Source organism: Scomber japonicus, chromosome 5 (genome assembly GCF_027409825.1).
Source record: "Scomber japonicus isolate fScoJap1 chromosome 5, fScoJap1.pri, whole genome shotgun sequence".
Taxonomy (NCBI): Eukaryota; Metazoa; Chordata; class Actinopteri; order Scombriformes; family Scombridae; genus Scomber; species Scomber japonicus.
Genome location: NC_070582.1, coordinates 1,970,548 through 1,985,547, shown reverse-complemented (window position 1 = coordinate 1,985,547; position 15,000 = coordinate 1,970,548). Strand labels below are relative to the sequence as shown.

The window sequence follows — 15,000 nt, the reverse complement described above, 5'->3', positions numbered from 1 at the left end:
GTGTGTGTGTGTGTGTGTGTGTGTGTGTGTGTGTGTGTGTGTGTGTGTGTGTGTGTGTGTGTGTGTGTGTGTGTGTGTGTGTGTAATAAATGCCCACACACACACACACACACACACACACACACACACACACACACACACACACACACACACACACACACACACACACACTCACACACACACACACACACACACACACACACACACACACACTCACACACACACACACACACACACACACACACACACACACACACACACACACACACACACACACACACACACTCCCTGCTGAGCACTTGTACACAAATCGACAGACGGGCGTATGTGAGCATGAACGCTATAAAAAAAAGAGAAGAAGAAGTCTTTGTCAGTTCCTCTCCTCCGTCTCATCCCTCGCTTTAACCTCTCCTCTCTTTCCTCTCCTTCCTCTCTTCCCTCTCTTTCCTCTCCTTCCCCTCTTTCCTCTTTCCTTCTTTCCCCTCCTTCCTCTCTCCTCTCCTTCCCCTCTTTCCTCTCCTCTCTCCTCTTTCCTCTCCTTTTCTCTTTCCCCTCTTTCCTCTCTCCTCTCCTTCCCCTCTTTCCTCTTTCCTTCTTTCCCCTCTTTTCCTCTCTTCCCCTCTTTCCTCTCTTTTCCTCTTTCCTCTCCTTCCCCTCTCTCCCCTTTCCTCTCTTTCCTCTCCTTCCCCTCCTTCCTCTCTTTCCTCTCCTTCCCCACTCTCCTCTCTTTCTTCCTCTCTTTCCTCTCCTTCCTCTCTTTCCTCTCCTTCCTCTCTTTCCTCTCTTTTCCTCTCTTTCCTCTCTCTCCTCTCCTTCCTCTCTTTCCCCTCTTTTCCTCTCTTCCCCCTCTTTTCCTCTTTCCTCTCCTTCCTCTCTTTCCTCTCTTTCCCCTCTTTCCCCTCTTTTCCTCTCTTCCCCCTCTTTTCCTCTTTCCTCTCCTTCCTCTCTTTTCCTCTCCTTCCTCTCTTTTCTCTCTTCCCTCTCTCCTCTCTCCTCTCTTTCCACTTTCCTCTCTCCTCTCTTTTCCTCTTTCCCCTCTTTCCTCTCTTTTCTTCTCCTTCCTCTCTCCTCTTTCCTCTCTTCCCCTCTTTCCTCTCCTTCCCCTCTTTCCTCTTTCCTCTCTTTTCCTTCCTCCCTCTCTTCTCTCTCCTCTCTCCCCTTTCCTCTTTCCTCTCGCTCCTCTCTTTTCCTCTTTCCTCTCTCTCCCTCTTTTCTCTTTCTTTCCTCTCTTCCCTCTCTTTTCCTTCCTCTCTCTTCTCTCCTCTCCTTCCCCTCTCTCTCCTCTCTTCTCTTTACCTTTCTTTCCTCTCTCTCCTCTCTTCCCCCTCCTCCCTCTCTTTCTTCCCTCTCTTTCTTTTCCTCTTTCTTCCCTTTCTTTCCTCTCTCTCCTCTCTTTCCCCCTCTTCCCCCTCCTCCCTCTCCTCCCTCTCTTCCCTCTCTTTGTCTCCGCCTGCGTCGACTAACCTCGTGTTTACAGAAAAGACTCCGTCCACCAATTTGATTTCGAGAGCCGCTTCGAGATGAACGTAAACAAGACAATTGCCGTAGCCGTAATGCTTTCCTGGCGGGGGGGGCCGAAGCTGCTGTATGAACACAAGATTTACTTTCTTTGTCACGCACACACACACACACACACACACACACACACACACACACACACACACACACACACACACACACACACACACAGACATGGAGAAGGGCTGAGCGGAGACACTTTGAAGCCCCCGCCTTCACCTCCTCCCCGGTGCATGACTGGACGCTCCTGAGCTCCATTAGACTCATTCTGCTAGCTAACACACACACACACACACACACACACACACACCACACACACACACACACACGGTCTCGAGCCCTGAACCCTCGGCGTGTAGCGGGAGGAATCCATGGCTCGCTGGCTCCACGCTGCTAATGTGGACGAAGGTCTGAGCCGCCATGTCCGCCGCTTTGACTCACGACCGGCGAGACGAAGCGTGTTCAGAAACCGGCCGCTAAAATAATCTGATAAATCTGAATCCTGCGGGGTGGGGTGGGGGGGGGGGGGGGGGGGAGGAGGAGGAGGTAGGAGGAGGAAAGGGAGAGGAGGGAGGGGGGGTTGTTTGGGTTGTTTGGGATGGATGCAGGTGTGGAGGAGCGTATGAATATGAATAAATCGGCCTTGCTGCTGCCTCTCTTCTGCTGTATCTGTATTAATTTATTTATTTGTGTGTGTTCATTTGCTTCTTCTTCTTCTTCTTCTTCTTCTTCTTCTTCTTCTCTTCCTCTTCTTCTTCTTCTTCTTCTTCTTCTTCTTCCTCTTCTCCCTCCTTCTTCTTCTGTATTATATTAACCCTTAAACAGACAACGTGCACCAGGAGATCCAGACTCTTTAACCTTCCTGTTGTCCTCCCGGGTCCTTCCTCTGTCCTTCCTTCCTTCCTTCCTTCATCTGTCCTTTCTTCCTTCCTTCCCTTCTTCCCTCCTTTCCTTCCTACCTTCCTTCCTTTCTCCCTCGCTCCTTTCCTTCCTTCTTCCCTCCTTTCCTTCCTTCCTTCCTCCCTCCATTCTCCCTCCTTCCTTTCCTTCCTTCTTCCTCCCTCCTTCCTTTCCTTTCCTTCCTTCTTCCTCCCTCCTTCCTTTTCTTCCTTCTTCCTCCCTTCCTTCCCTTCCTCCCTCCCTTCCTCCCTCCTTTCCTTCCTTCCTTCCTTCCTTCCTTCCTTACTTTAGGTGCGAATGACATAACTAGTCCTTCCTTACTTTAGGTGCGAATGACATAACTAGTAAGGCCTGTTTAAGGGTTAACATCACACTCTCTGTTTTTCATCCAAACACACACACACACACGCACACACACACACACACCTACATACACACACACACACACACACACACACAACTAAACATTTGCATTGATGCTAATTTTAAAGTTGAAATTGTTGGTTTAAAAAAATGCTGTTCGAAAACTTCTGGAAGTATGAGACTCGATCCCTTCCACACACACACACGCACACACGCACACACACGCACGCACGCACGCACGCACGCACGCACGCACGCACGCACGCACGCACGCACGCACGCACACACACACACACACACACACACACACACACACACACACACACACACACACACACACACACACACACACACACACACACACACACACACACACACACACACACACACACACACACACACACACACACACACACACACACGCACGCACACAGGTTGAACTATCATCTCTACTAGGGCTGGACAAAACATCAATAATATTGCTCCTGCCTGCTTAGCTAACATCACACCCTCTGTCTTCCATCCAAACACCCCTACACACACACACACACACACACATGCACACACACAGCACACACACACACACACATGCACACACACACACACACACACACTGTTTTTGTTTCTCTCTCTTGTCTGCTTGTCTTGTTATTTCCTCTGTTCCACCTTGTTTGTTGAAAAAGTAAGGAAGAAGGAAGGAAGGAAGGGACGAAGGAAGGAAAGAAGGGACCAAGGAAGGGAGGAAGAAGGAAAGAAGGAAGGAAGGAAGGGAGGAAGAAGGAAAGAAGGAAGGAAGGAAGGGAGGAAGAAGGAAAGAAGGAAGGAAGGAAGGGAGGAAGAGGAAGGAAAGGAGGAGGGAAGGAAGGGAGGAAGAAGGAAGGAAGGGAGGAAGAAGGAAAGAAGGAAGGAAGGAAGGGAGGAAGAAGGAAGGAAAGGAGGAGGGAAGGAAGGGAGGAAGAAGGAAGGAAGGGAGGAAGAAGGAGGGAAAGGAGGAGGGAAGGAAGGAAGGGAGGAAGAAGGAAGGAAAGGAGGAAGCAAAGGAGGAAGAAGGAAGGAAAGGAGGAGGGAAGAAGGAAGGAAAGAAGGGACGAAGGAACACACCCTGTCTTCCATCCAAACACCCCTACACACACACACACACACACACACACACACATTGTTTTCTCTCTTGTCTGCTTGTCTTGTTATTTCCTAAAATAAATAAATGATTATAAATATGAATAAATATGAAGAACTGCTTCTGTGAGCTTGTCTCATAAATCACGTTTGTGTGTCTGAACCGAACAAAGAAGCGATGTGTCTGAAGCAGCGGACCCAACACATCCTGCCGCGGAGGGCGAGCAGAGTGTGGCGCTCCTCTAATCGAGTGTTGTCTCTTCCCTCCAGCGAAGTCAAGTGCGAGCGGTTAGATTGGCTGGACGGAGCTCCTGCAGAGCGAGCCGACAGCTCTCCGTGCTTCCTAAGTGATAAACAGGTCAACACAAGCAGTCGGTGTTTGCAGCCTCGGAGCGACCCGCTGATGCTCCCAAAACTTCACACAGCAGCAGAATAAACACTGAGTTTATCACTGCAGTCTGATTCACACACATGTTTACAGCTCATGGAAAGAAGGAAGGAAGGAAGGAAGGGAGAAGGAAGGAAGGAAGGGAGGAAGAAGGAAGGAAAGAAGGGACGAAGGAAGGAAAGAAAGGGGGAAGGAAGGAAGAAGGAAGGTAAAGAGGTAGGAAGGAAGAAGGGACGAAGGAAGGAAAGAAGGGACGAAGGAAGGAAAAGAGGTAGGAAGGAAGAGGGGACGAAGGAAGGAAAGAAGGGACGAAGGAAGGAAAGAAAGGGGGAAGGAAGGGAGGAAGAAGGAAGAAAAGAAAGGGGGAAGGAAGGAAGAAGGGACGAAGGAAGGAAAGAAAGGGAGAAGGAAGGAAGAAGGGACGAAGGAAGGAAAGAAAGGGGGAAGGAAGGAAGAAGGGACAAAGGAAGGAAAGAAAGGGGGAAGGAAGGAAGGAAGAAGGAAGGAAAGGAGGAAGCAAAGGAGGAAGAAGGAAGGAAGGAAGGAGGGACGAAGGAAGGAAAGAAAGGTGAAGGAAGGAAGGAAGGAAGGAAGGAAGGAAGGAAGGAAGGGAGGAAGTGATAAACAGGTCAACACAAGCAGTCGGTGTTTGCAGCCTCGGAGCGACCCGCTGATGCTCCCAAAACTTCACACAGCAGCAGAATAAACACTGAGTTTATCACTGCTGTCTGATTCACACACATGTTTACAGCTCATGGAAAGAAGGGAGGAAGAAAGGAGGGAAGGAAGGAAGGAAGGAAGAAGGAAGAAGGAAGGAAAGAAAGGTGAAGGAAGGAAGAGCAGAATCAAACACTGAGTTTATCACTGCAGTCTGATTTACACACATGTTTACAGCTCATGGAAAGAAGGGAGGCAGGAAGGAAGGAAGGAAGGGAGGAAGAAGGAAGGAAAAGAGGTAGGAAGGAAGAAGGGACGAAGGGAGGAAAGAAGGGACGAAGGAAGGAAAGAAAGCGGGAAGGAAGGAAGGGACGAAGGAAGGAAAGAAAGGGGGAAGGAAGGAAGAAGGAAGGAAAGAAGGGACGAAGGAAGGAAAGAAAGGGGGAAGGAAGGAAGAAGGGACGAAGGAAGGAAAGAAAGGGGGAAGGAAGGAAGAAGGGACGAAGGAAGGAAAGAAAGGGGGAAGGAAGGAAGAAGGGACAAGGAAGGAAAGAAAGGGGGAAGGAAGGGTGGAAGGAAGAAGGAAAGAAAGAAGGGACAAAGGAAGGAAAGAAAGGGGGAAGGAAGGAAGGAAGAAGGAAAGAAAGGAGGAAGCAAAGGAGGAAGCAGAAAGGAAGGAAGGAGGGACGAAGGAAGGAAAGAAAGGTGAAGGAAGGAAGGAAGGAAGGAAGGAAGGAAGGGAGGAAGAAGGAAGGAAGGAAGGGAGGAAGAAGGAGGGAAGGAAGGAAGAAGGAAGGAAGGAAGAGCAGAATAAACACTGAGTTTATCACTGCAGTCTAATTCACACACATGTTTACTCTACAGAAGGGAGGAAGAAGGAAGGAAGGAAAGAAAGGGGAAGGAAGGAAGGGAGGAAAAAGGAAGGAAAGAAAGAGGGAAGGAAGGAAAGAAGGAGGGACGAAGGAAGGAAAGAAGGAGGGACGAAGGAAGGAAAGAAGGGACGAAGGAAGGAAAGAAAGGTGAAGGAAGGAAGGGAGGAAGAAGGAAGGAAAGAAAGTGGGAAGGAAGGAAGGGAGGAAGAAGGAAGGAAGAAAGGGGGAAGGAAGGAAGGGAGGAAGAAGGAAGGAAAAGGGGAAGGAAGGAAGGAAAGAAAGGGGGAAGGAAGGAAGGAAGGAAGAAGGAAGGAAAGAAAGAGGGAAGGAAGGAAAGAAGGAGGGATGAAGGAAGGAAAGAAGGAGGGATGAAGGAAGGAAAGAAGGGACGAAGGAAGGAAAGAAAGTGGGAAGGAAGGAAGGGAGGAAGAAGGAAGGAAAGAAAGGGGGAAGGAAGGAAGGGAGGAAGAAGGAAGGAAAGAAAGTGGGAAGGAAGGAAGGGAGGAAGAAGGAAGGAAAGAAAGGGGGAAGGAAGGAAGGGAGGAAGAAGGAAGGAAAAGGGGAAGGAAGGAAGGAAAGAAAGGGGGAAGGAAGGAAGGAAGGAAGAAGGAAGGAAAGAAGGGACGAAGGAAGGAAAGAAAGGGGGAAGGAAGGAAGGAAGAAGGAAGAAAAGGAGGAGGGAAGGAAGGAAGAAAGAAGGAAGGAAAGGAGGAGGGAGGGAAGGAAGGAAGGACGAAGGAAGGAAAGAAAGGGGGAAGGAAGGAAGGGAGGAAGAAGGAAGGAAAAGAGGAAGGGAGGAAGAAGGAAGGAAGGAAAGGAGGAAGCAAAGGAGGGAGAAGGAGGGACGAAGGAAGAAAAGGAGGAGGGAAGGAAAGAAGGAAGGAAGGAAGGGAGGAAGATGGAATCACTGAAATAGAAAATAGTACTATTGTAAAAATGTCATTTATAATACATTTTCCAAGAATGAGTCCTGAGTAGGAATGTATACCGAGGGCCGGTATTTTTTCGTTCCGGTTTCTAATTGGGTCGGTACCAGGGTACCATTACTGGGGATTTCCACCGGGTGCGTCAGCGCTACGGTTTATCTCCGTCCTCTGCCCGCCGTCAACTCACACCGGGAGCGTTACAGCAGCGGAGCTCTGGGAGAGAAATCTGCCTTTTAAAGTAAAGTTGCACTGTTAATACAGTAATTACAGCAGCCCAATCAAATCCTAACGAGAGCCTTTAGTCTACTGTAATTACTGTAGTAGCTAGTCTACCGTAATTACTGTAGTAGCTAGTCCACCGTAATTACTGTAGTAGCTAGTCTACTGTAATTACTGTAGTAGCTAGTCCACCGTAATTACTGTAGTAGCTAGTCTACTGTAATTACTGTAGTAGCTAGTCCACCGTAATTACTGTAGTAGCTAGTCTACTGTAATTACTGTAGTAGCTAGTCTACCGTAATTACTGTAGTAGCTAGTCTACCGTAATTACTGTAGTAGCTAGTCCACCGTAATTACTGTAGTAACTAGTCTACCGTAATTACTGTAGTAGCTAGTCTACCGTAATTACTCTAGTAGCTAGTCTACCGTAATTACTGTAGTAGCTAGTCTACCGTAATTACTCTAGTAGCTAGTCTACCGTAATTACTCTAGTAGCTAGTCTACCGTAATTACTGTAGTAGCAGCCCAATCAAATCCGAACGAGAGCCTTTAGTCTACCGTAATTACTGTAGTAACTAGTCTACTGTAATTACTGTAGTAGCTAGTCTACTGTAATTACTGTAGTAGCTAGTCCACCGTAATTACTGTAGTAGCTAGTCCACCGTAATTACTGTAGTAGCTAGTCTACTGTAATTACTGTAGTAACTAGTCTACAGTAATTACTGTAGTAGCTAGTCTACCGTAATTACTCTAGTAGCTAGTCTACCGTAATTACTGTAGTAGCTAGTCTACCGTAATTACTCTAGTAGCTAGTCTACCGTAATTACTGTAGTAGCAGCCCAATCAAATCCGAACGAGAGCCTTTAGTCTACCGTAATTACTGTAGTAGCTAGTCTACAGTAATTACGGTAGTAGCAGCGCAACTAAACGGCCCGATTTTGTTAACTTAAGCTCAATTTTAGTTGATTTGGTAATGTTCTTAGATGTTTGTGATGATGTCATCTGTCAGTAGCTACGTAGCTAGATGGAGTCTCTATCTGTCTGTTTTATTCCTGATTGTTGCTGAAATACGATCATGAGGCTGCACGGGTTGTTTTATTTTGAAAGACGGAAGTTTTATTATGCCGATTCTGTGTCGGACTTCCTGTCTGGTGCAATGTGCTCTGTTGAGCTTGTCGCGAGTTGGAAACGGCTCCGTCAAAAATAGAAATGCTACCTATTGATAGCGCTGCGGTGTGGAGAGCCGCTGCTGAGACGCTGCTGTTGGAAACACTCTCATTGGTTATAGTGTTATCGATCAGCTCCGGTGACCGCGGCGCAGCTGTAACGTGCCGCTGACGGACCCGGTGGAAAATGGACTTTTAAGATTCTGGACAAACGATACTGTTATCTATAGTATATTACTACTATATCTTATATCTACTATTATCGGTACTTTTTGAACGTCTACCTAACCGCCACGTAATTATGACACTGCCGCCGTCGCTGCCGTGTTTGACTGCTTAAACAAAGCGGCTAATGTTAGCAGCCCGGCTAACGCTAACGAGTGCAGCACCGTCACGGGACCCGGTTTTGTTCCTACTTCGACATCGTCAAGTCACGGTAAGAGTATGAATTGTTAAGTTTATAGTCATGAACTCAGGAGGATACAGCATCAATTTGACATGTTGTAGTACCAATAAGAGTACCGATAAATACCGATACCGATAAGGACGATCGGTATCAGTATCAGTATCAACAAAATCCTAACGATATACATCCCTAGTCCTGAGAGACGGTGTTTAAATGATCTATATTAAATATCTCGTTCCTCTTCACAGGACGGTCTTAACTCGAGGATGTTGCAGAAAACTTTAACTTTCTTCTGTCGTCTTTTTTCCCTGACCCACTTCCTGTTGAGCTCCAGGACACAGACGGATACCTTTACGTTTCCTTGCACCGTCATGTTGTCTGTCACTTTATTAAGTACAATAAAGCTAGACTTATTGTCTAGCTTTATTGTGCATGGCTCTTTATAATGTGTTTATTGTCTATGTTCTGCTTTCTTATTGTGTCTGGTTTAATCTATTGTGTTGCTGCTGAATGTTGTTTGTCTGTATCTGTCTGCTGTTTGAGTTGAACCTTTGTTAGCTTGTCTGTGTATGTTTGGATTAGTCTTCTTATTCTTTAATGTGTTACTTGTCTGCTTCAAACTAAATCTTTTTATATTCTTTTAGGGTGACGACGCAACATCAGTCCAGGGACAGCAGATGTGAAATAGCATTTTGGTTAAAGTCTGTGTAAAGTAAGAATAAATGTGTTCTGAGTTTGACATACCACAGAAAAGTGTGTTGTTAACCACCCTGCCAAATTTGAATGATTAAAAAAAAATCGCCAAATATATGAAATTAGGCTTCAAAGTTGTGTAAAAATCAGCCTCTGAAGCCCCGCCCCCTACCAAGTGTCACCTGTCAATCAAAGTCACCACCTCTACCAGAAACATGGACGCTACGTCTGAGAGCTTTCTGCTGCTAGTTCAGTGGCTAACTCCGCGGATAACTCGGCTGCTAGCTAGGCGGCTAACTCGGCGGCTAGTTCGGCGGCTAACTCGGCAGCTAGCTGGGCGGCTAACTCAGCTGCTAGCTGGGCTAGCAACTAAAATAGTTGTAAAATAAAACCCTAACCCTAATCCTGTTGGAATATAGGGCCTAATTAGTTATGGGCTCTAAAAAGTTAGAAATGTGGGAACATAGAGCTGACCCCCATTTTTTTTTTTGAAGTATATTTTTTGGGCTTTTTGCCTTTATGTACAGGTTAGTAGAGAGAGACAGGAAACAGGAGGCAGAGAGGGGGGAATGACACACAGGATAGGACCGCTCGGTGCGAGATTCGAACCGGGGTTGCCTGCAGCAAGGACTGTAGCCTTTACACACGGGGCGGGTGCTCTACCTGCTGAGCTATGCTCAACCCCCAGACCCCCATTTTTTAACTTAAAAATGATGTTAACTGTACTACAGTTGTTAACTGTAGACAGAGAAAGATATGTGAGGAGACTGGAGATCAATAACAGCTTTTTGTTTGAGAGACAAAAAGCTGAAAACCCAACGAGGAGTTCAGAGAATGAAATGAAACAGCGTGACTCTGTGTTTGCTCCAGATTTGGGTTTAAAAATGAGACTTTGCAGCATATCAGCAGATTGTTGTTGGTTATGTTCCTGTAGTGAAAAGAAATGTTTCTGTCTTCATGGTTTCTGCAGGACGAGCTAACGGACGGCAGCAGAGAGAGAGAGAGAGAGAGAGAGAGAGAGAGAGAGAGAGAGAGAGAGAGAGAGACAGAGAGACAGAGAGAGAGAGAGTCAAGGCTACGACTGCTGCAGCATCACTTCCTCTCTCATTAACCTCGCTCCACTTTACTTTATTTAGTAAATGAAACGCAGCGTTCAGAATATCTGAGGAGCGGGTCACGGTTGCTGCTCCGTGTGTCTGTAAACATTCAGAGAGGCAGTTTGAATGCGGCCGCGAGTCAAGATGAAACTAATCACTGTGATTTAATTCACTTTGTTGGCACCAAGCTTTTTTGTTGTTGTGCATTTTACAGATTATTGTGAAACGTTTCTGCTTTTGATGAATAAAGTGATGCGTTTGAGGGATTAAGGAGGGACAAAGGAGGGATGAAGGAAGGAAGGAAGGAAGGAACGACAGGAGGAAGCAAAGGAAGGAAGGAAGGAAGGAAGGAAGGAGGAAGGAAAAGAGGAGAGAATGGAGGAAGAAAGAAAGGAAGGAAGAAGGAAGGAAAGGAGGGACGAAGGAAGGAAAGGATGAGGGAAGGAAGGAAGGAAAGAAGGGACGAAGGAAGGAAAGAAAGGGGGAAGGAAGGAAGGGAGGGAGGAAGAAGGAAGGAAAGCAGGAAGAAGGAAGGAAAGGAGGGAGGAAGGAAGGAAAGCAGGAAGAAGGAAGGAAAGGAGGAAGCAAAGGAAGGAAGGAAGGAAAGGAGGGACGAAGGAAGGAAAGGAGGGAGGAAGGAAGGAGGGAAGGAAGGAAGGAAGGAAGGAAGGAAAGAAGGAAGGAAAGGAGGGAGGAAGGAAGGAGGGAAGAAGGAAGGAAAAGAGGAGGGAATGGAGGAATGAAGAAGGAAGGAAGGAAGGAAGGAAGGAAAGAAGGAGTGAGGGGGAAGAAAGGGTCAATTTGACCCGGGAGGACGATACAAGGGTTAAGAACAACGACTGCAAACTGTATTTTGACAAAATATGACAAAAGACAGAAGCGCTCTGTTTGAATTCGTTATAAACTTTTGTCATATCACATCAAATACTTGCATTGGTCTTTGAAACCAGAACAAGATTCAAAACCTCTTTACTGTTTGGAGCCAGGACCTTCCGAATAAGAAGAAAGAAATGCGAGCTGACGGGCTGTTGAACTTACCGTCCTCGTGTGAGCAGCCTTTCTGTCCCATGAGCTCATTCCAGTTCAACCTCCAGACAAAGTGGTGTTAGATAATCTGGATTACGTCTGAGTTTTAGTGACGTCACCGCCACGTTCGTACCGTAGACTGTATAAAAGAAATGGACGTAACATCCGTGACGTCACCCATTGGTTTGTGGACTGCTGCTCGGAAGCCAATAGTTTCTAATCTAGGCAGCGCCATCTTGAAAATTTCAGGTGCATGCTGGGAAAAAAAAGAACAGGGATTCTACTTATATGGGCATGAGGCGGAGCCATGGACGGAAGTATGGGCGGGACCAACGGCGGAGTGGGGAGGCTGCGATTGGTTGCGAGGGCTGGATCTGGAGGACATTGGTCAATCAACCTGTCAATCAGGACGTAGCCACGCCCTAATGCATACCCTGCTTTATCGTCACATATAAAATCAGGGAGGCCAAAATGTCCCAAATGAACATCATACTGCATTGAAGAAGGCTTTAAACTAGCGATTGAGACCATAAACACATTTTGAAAACGTTTACTGAGGTTAGAAATCAAGTGAGAAGTTGGTGAATTCTCCATTGACTTGTATAGAGACGGTCGCCCCCTGGTGGCCTTTTGATAGAATGCAGCTCTAAGTTACTTCCTGGTTGGCTTCTTTTCAGAGGACCAGAACTCCCCGCCTGGTTCGTACATCTCAGCTCTAGTTTTATCTACTGAAGCTACCATCGCTGAGCTGAGGAGAAATGAATCAGCACTCACATCAAACACCTTCTCGATGTAGAGCTCGTCGTTGACGCGGTCTCGCAGGATGTCCTGGTTCTGCCGGACGAAGGTGATGTAAGTGTCGGCCAGATCCATCCCTGGTTTCTGCAGGAGAAGAAGAAACAAGACGTCATGATGTCACACGGACACAGGAAGCTCGGTGGTGTAGATGTGAACATGGCGGCTGGGTTTGAGTCAGGGTGTGTGACTGTGATGACCGCTGCACACATGCAGAGCAGCAGCATCGCTTTCATCTCAGAAAGCTTTAAAATTTACACTGAGACATGAAACTGAGACATGAAACTGAGACATGAAACTGAGACATGAAACTGAGACATGAAACTGAGACATGAAGCTGAGACATGAAACTGAGACATGAAACTGAGACATGAAACTGAGACATGAAGCTGAGACATGAAACTGAGACATGAAACTGAGACATGAAACTGAGACATGAAACTGAGACAGGAAACTGAGACAGGAAGCTGAGACAGGAAGCTGAGACATGAAACTGAGACATGAAACTGAGACATGAAACTGAGACATGAAACTGAGACATGAAACTAAGACATGAAACTGAGACATGAAACTGAGACATGAAACTAAGACATGAAACTGAGACATGAAACTAAGACATGAAACAGACAGGAAACTGAGACAGGAAGCTGAGACATGAAACTGAGACATAAAAACTGAGACAGGAAACTGAGACATGAAACTGAGACATAAAAACTGAGACATGAAACTGAGACATGAAGCTGAGACATGAAGCTGAGACATGAAACTGAGACATGAAACTGAGACAGGAAACTGAGACAGGAAACTGAGACAGGAAGCTGAGACAGGAAGCTGAGACATAAAAACTGAGACATGAAACTGAGACATGAAACTGAGACATGAAACTGAGACATGAAACTGAGACAGGAAACTGAGACAAACAGTGAAGATGATGTTTTCATGTTACACACAAAAGCCCCGTCAATCCTGCACGCTTTTGTTTTGGAGATCCTGACATCACTTCCTGTCCTGCCATTTGCCCAAACATAAAAAAGAAGTACTCAGATCCTTTAATGCAGTAAAAGTACGTAACAAAAATACTCCACAACAAGAAAAAGTCCTGCATGAAAAATCCTCCTATAGTAAAAAGTACTGCAGTATTATAGTGATGTAGTATGCAGTATTACAGTAAAAGTACTGCAGTATTATGAGTGATGTAGTATGCAGTATTACAGTAAAAGTACTGCAGTATTATAGTGATGTAGTATGCAGTATTACAGTAAAAGTACTGCAGTATTATAGTGATGTAGTATGCAGTATTACAGTAAAAGTACTGCAGTATTATAGTGATGTAGTATGCAGTATTACAGTAAAAGTACTGCAGTATTATGAGTGATGTAGTATGCAGTATTACAGTAAAAGTACTGCAGTATTATAGTGATGTAGTATGCAGTATTACAGTAAAAGTACTGCAGTATTATAGTGATGTAGTATGCAGTATTACAGTAAAAGTACTGCAGTATTATAGTGGTGTAGTATGCAGTACTACAGTAAAAGTACTGCAGTATTATAGTGATGTAGTATGCAGTATTACAGTAAAAGTACTGCAGTATTATAGTGATGTAGTATGCAGTATTACAGTAAAAGTACTGCAGTATTATAGTGATGTAGTATGCAGTATTACAGTAAAAGTACTGCAGTATTATAGTGATGTAGTATGCAGTATTACAGTAAAAGTACTGCAGTATTATAGTGATGTAGTATGCAGTATTACAGTAAAAGTACTACAGTATTATAGTGATGTAGTATGCAGTATTACAGTAAAAGTACTGCAGTATTATGAGTGATGTAGTATGCAGTATTACAGTAAAAGTACTGCAGTATTATAGTGATGTAGTATGCAGTATTACAGTAAAAGTACTGCAGTATTATGAGTGATGTAGTATGCAGTATTACAGTAAAAGTACTGCAGTATTATAGTGATGTAGTATGCAGTATTACAGTAAAAGTACTGCAGTATTATAGTGATGTAGTATGCAGTATTACAGTAAAAGTACTGCAGTATTATAGTGATGTAGTATGCAGTATTACAGTAAAAGTACTGCAGTATTATAGTGATGTAGTATGCAGTATTACAGTAAAAGTACTGCAGTATTATAGTGATGTAGTATGCAGTATTACAGTAAAAGTACTGCAGTATTATAGTGATGTAGTATGCAGTACTACAGTAAAAGTACTGCAGTATTATAGTGATGTAGTATGCAGTATTACAGTAAAAGTACTGCAGTATTATAGTGATGTAGTATGCAGTATTACAGTAAAAGTACTGCAGTATTATAGTGATGTAGTATGCAGTATTACAGTAAAAGTACTGCAGTATTATGAGTGATGTAGTATGCAGTATTACAGTAAAAGTACTGCAGTATTATAGTGATGTAGTATGCAGTATTACAGTAAAAGTACTGCAGTATTATGAGTGATGTAGTATGCAGTATTACAGTAAAAGTACTGCAGTATTATAGTGATGTAGTATGCAGTATTACAGTAAAAGTACTGCAGTATTACAGTAAAAGTACTGCAGTATTATGAGTGATGTAGTATGCAGTATTACAGTAAAGGTACTGCAGTATTATAGTGATGTAGTATGCAGTATTACAGTAAAAGTACTGCAGTATTATAGTGATGTAGTATGCAGTATTACAGTAAAAGTACTGCAGTATTATAGTGATGTAGTATGCAGTATTACAGTAAAAGTACTGCAGTATTATGAGTGATGTAGTATGCAGTATTACAGTAAAAGTACTGCAGTATTATAGTGGTGTAGTATGCAGTATTATAGTAAAAGTACTGCAGTATTATGAGTGATGTAGTATGTAGTA

At 44.8% G+C, this 15,000-nt stretch overlaps 1 protein-coding gene across 1 annotated transcript in view; it reads right to left on the bottom strand.

Annotated features, from left to right (window-relative positions):
* Positions 1 to 4,041: 4,041 nt before the first annotated feature.
* Positions 4,042 to 15,000, bottom strand: part of cadps2 (Ca++-dependent secretion activator 2) — a 32,689-nt gene continuing 21,730 nt past the window's right edge. Inside the window, 2 exon segments of the mRNA XM_053319377.1 lie at positions 4,042 to 4,240; positions 12,054 to 12,229. Coding sequence (XP_053175352.1) covers positions 4,042 to 4,240; positions 12,054 to 12,229 — 375 coding nt within the window.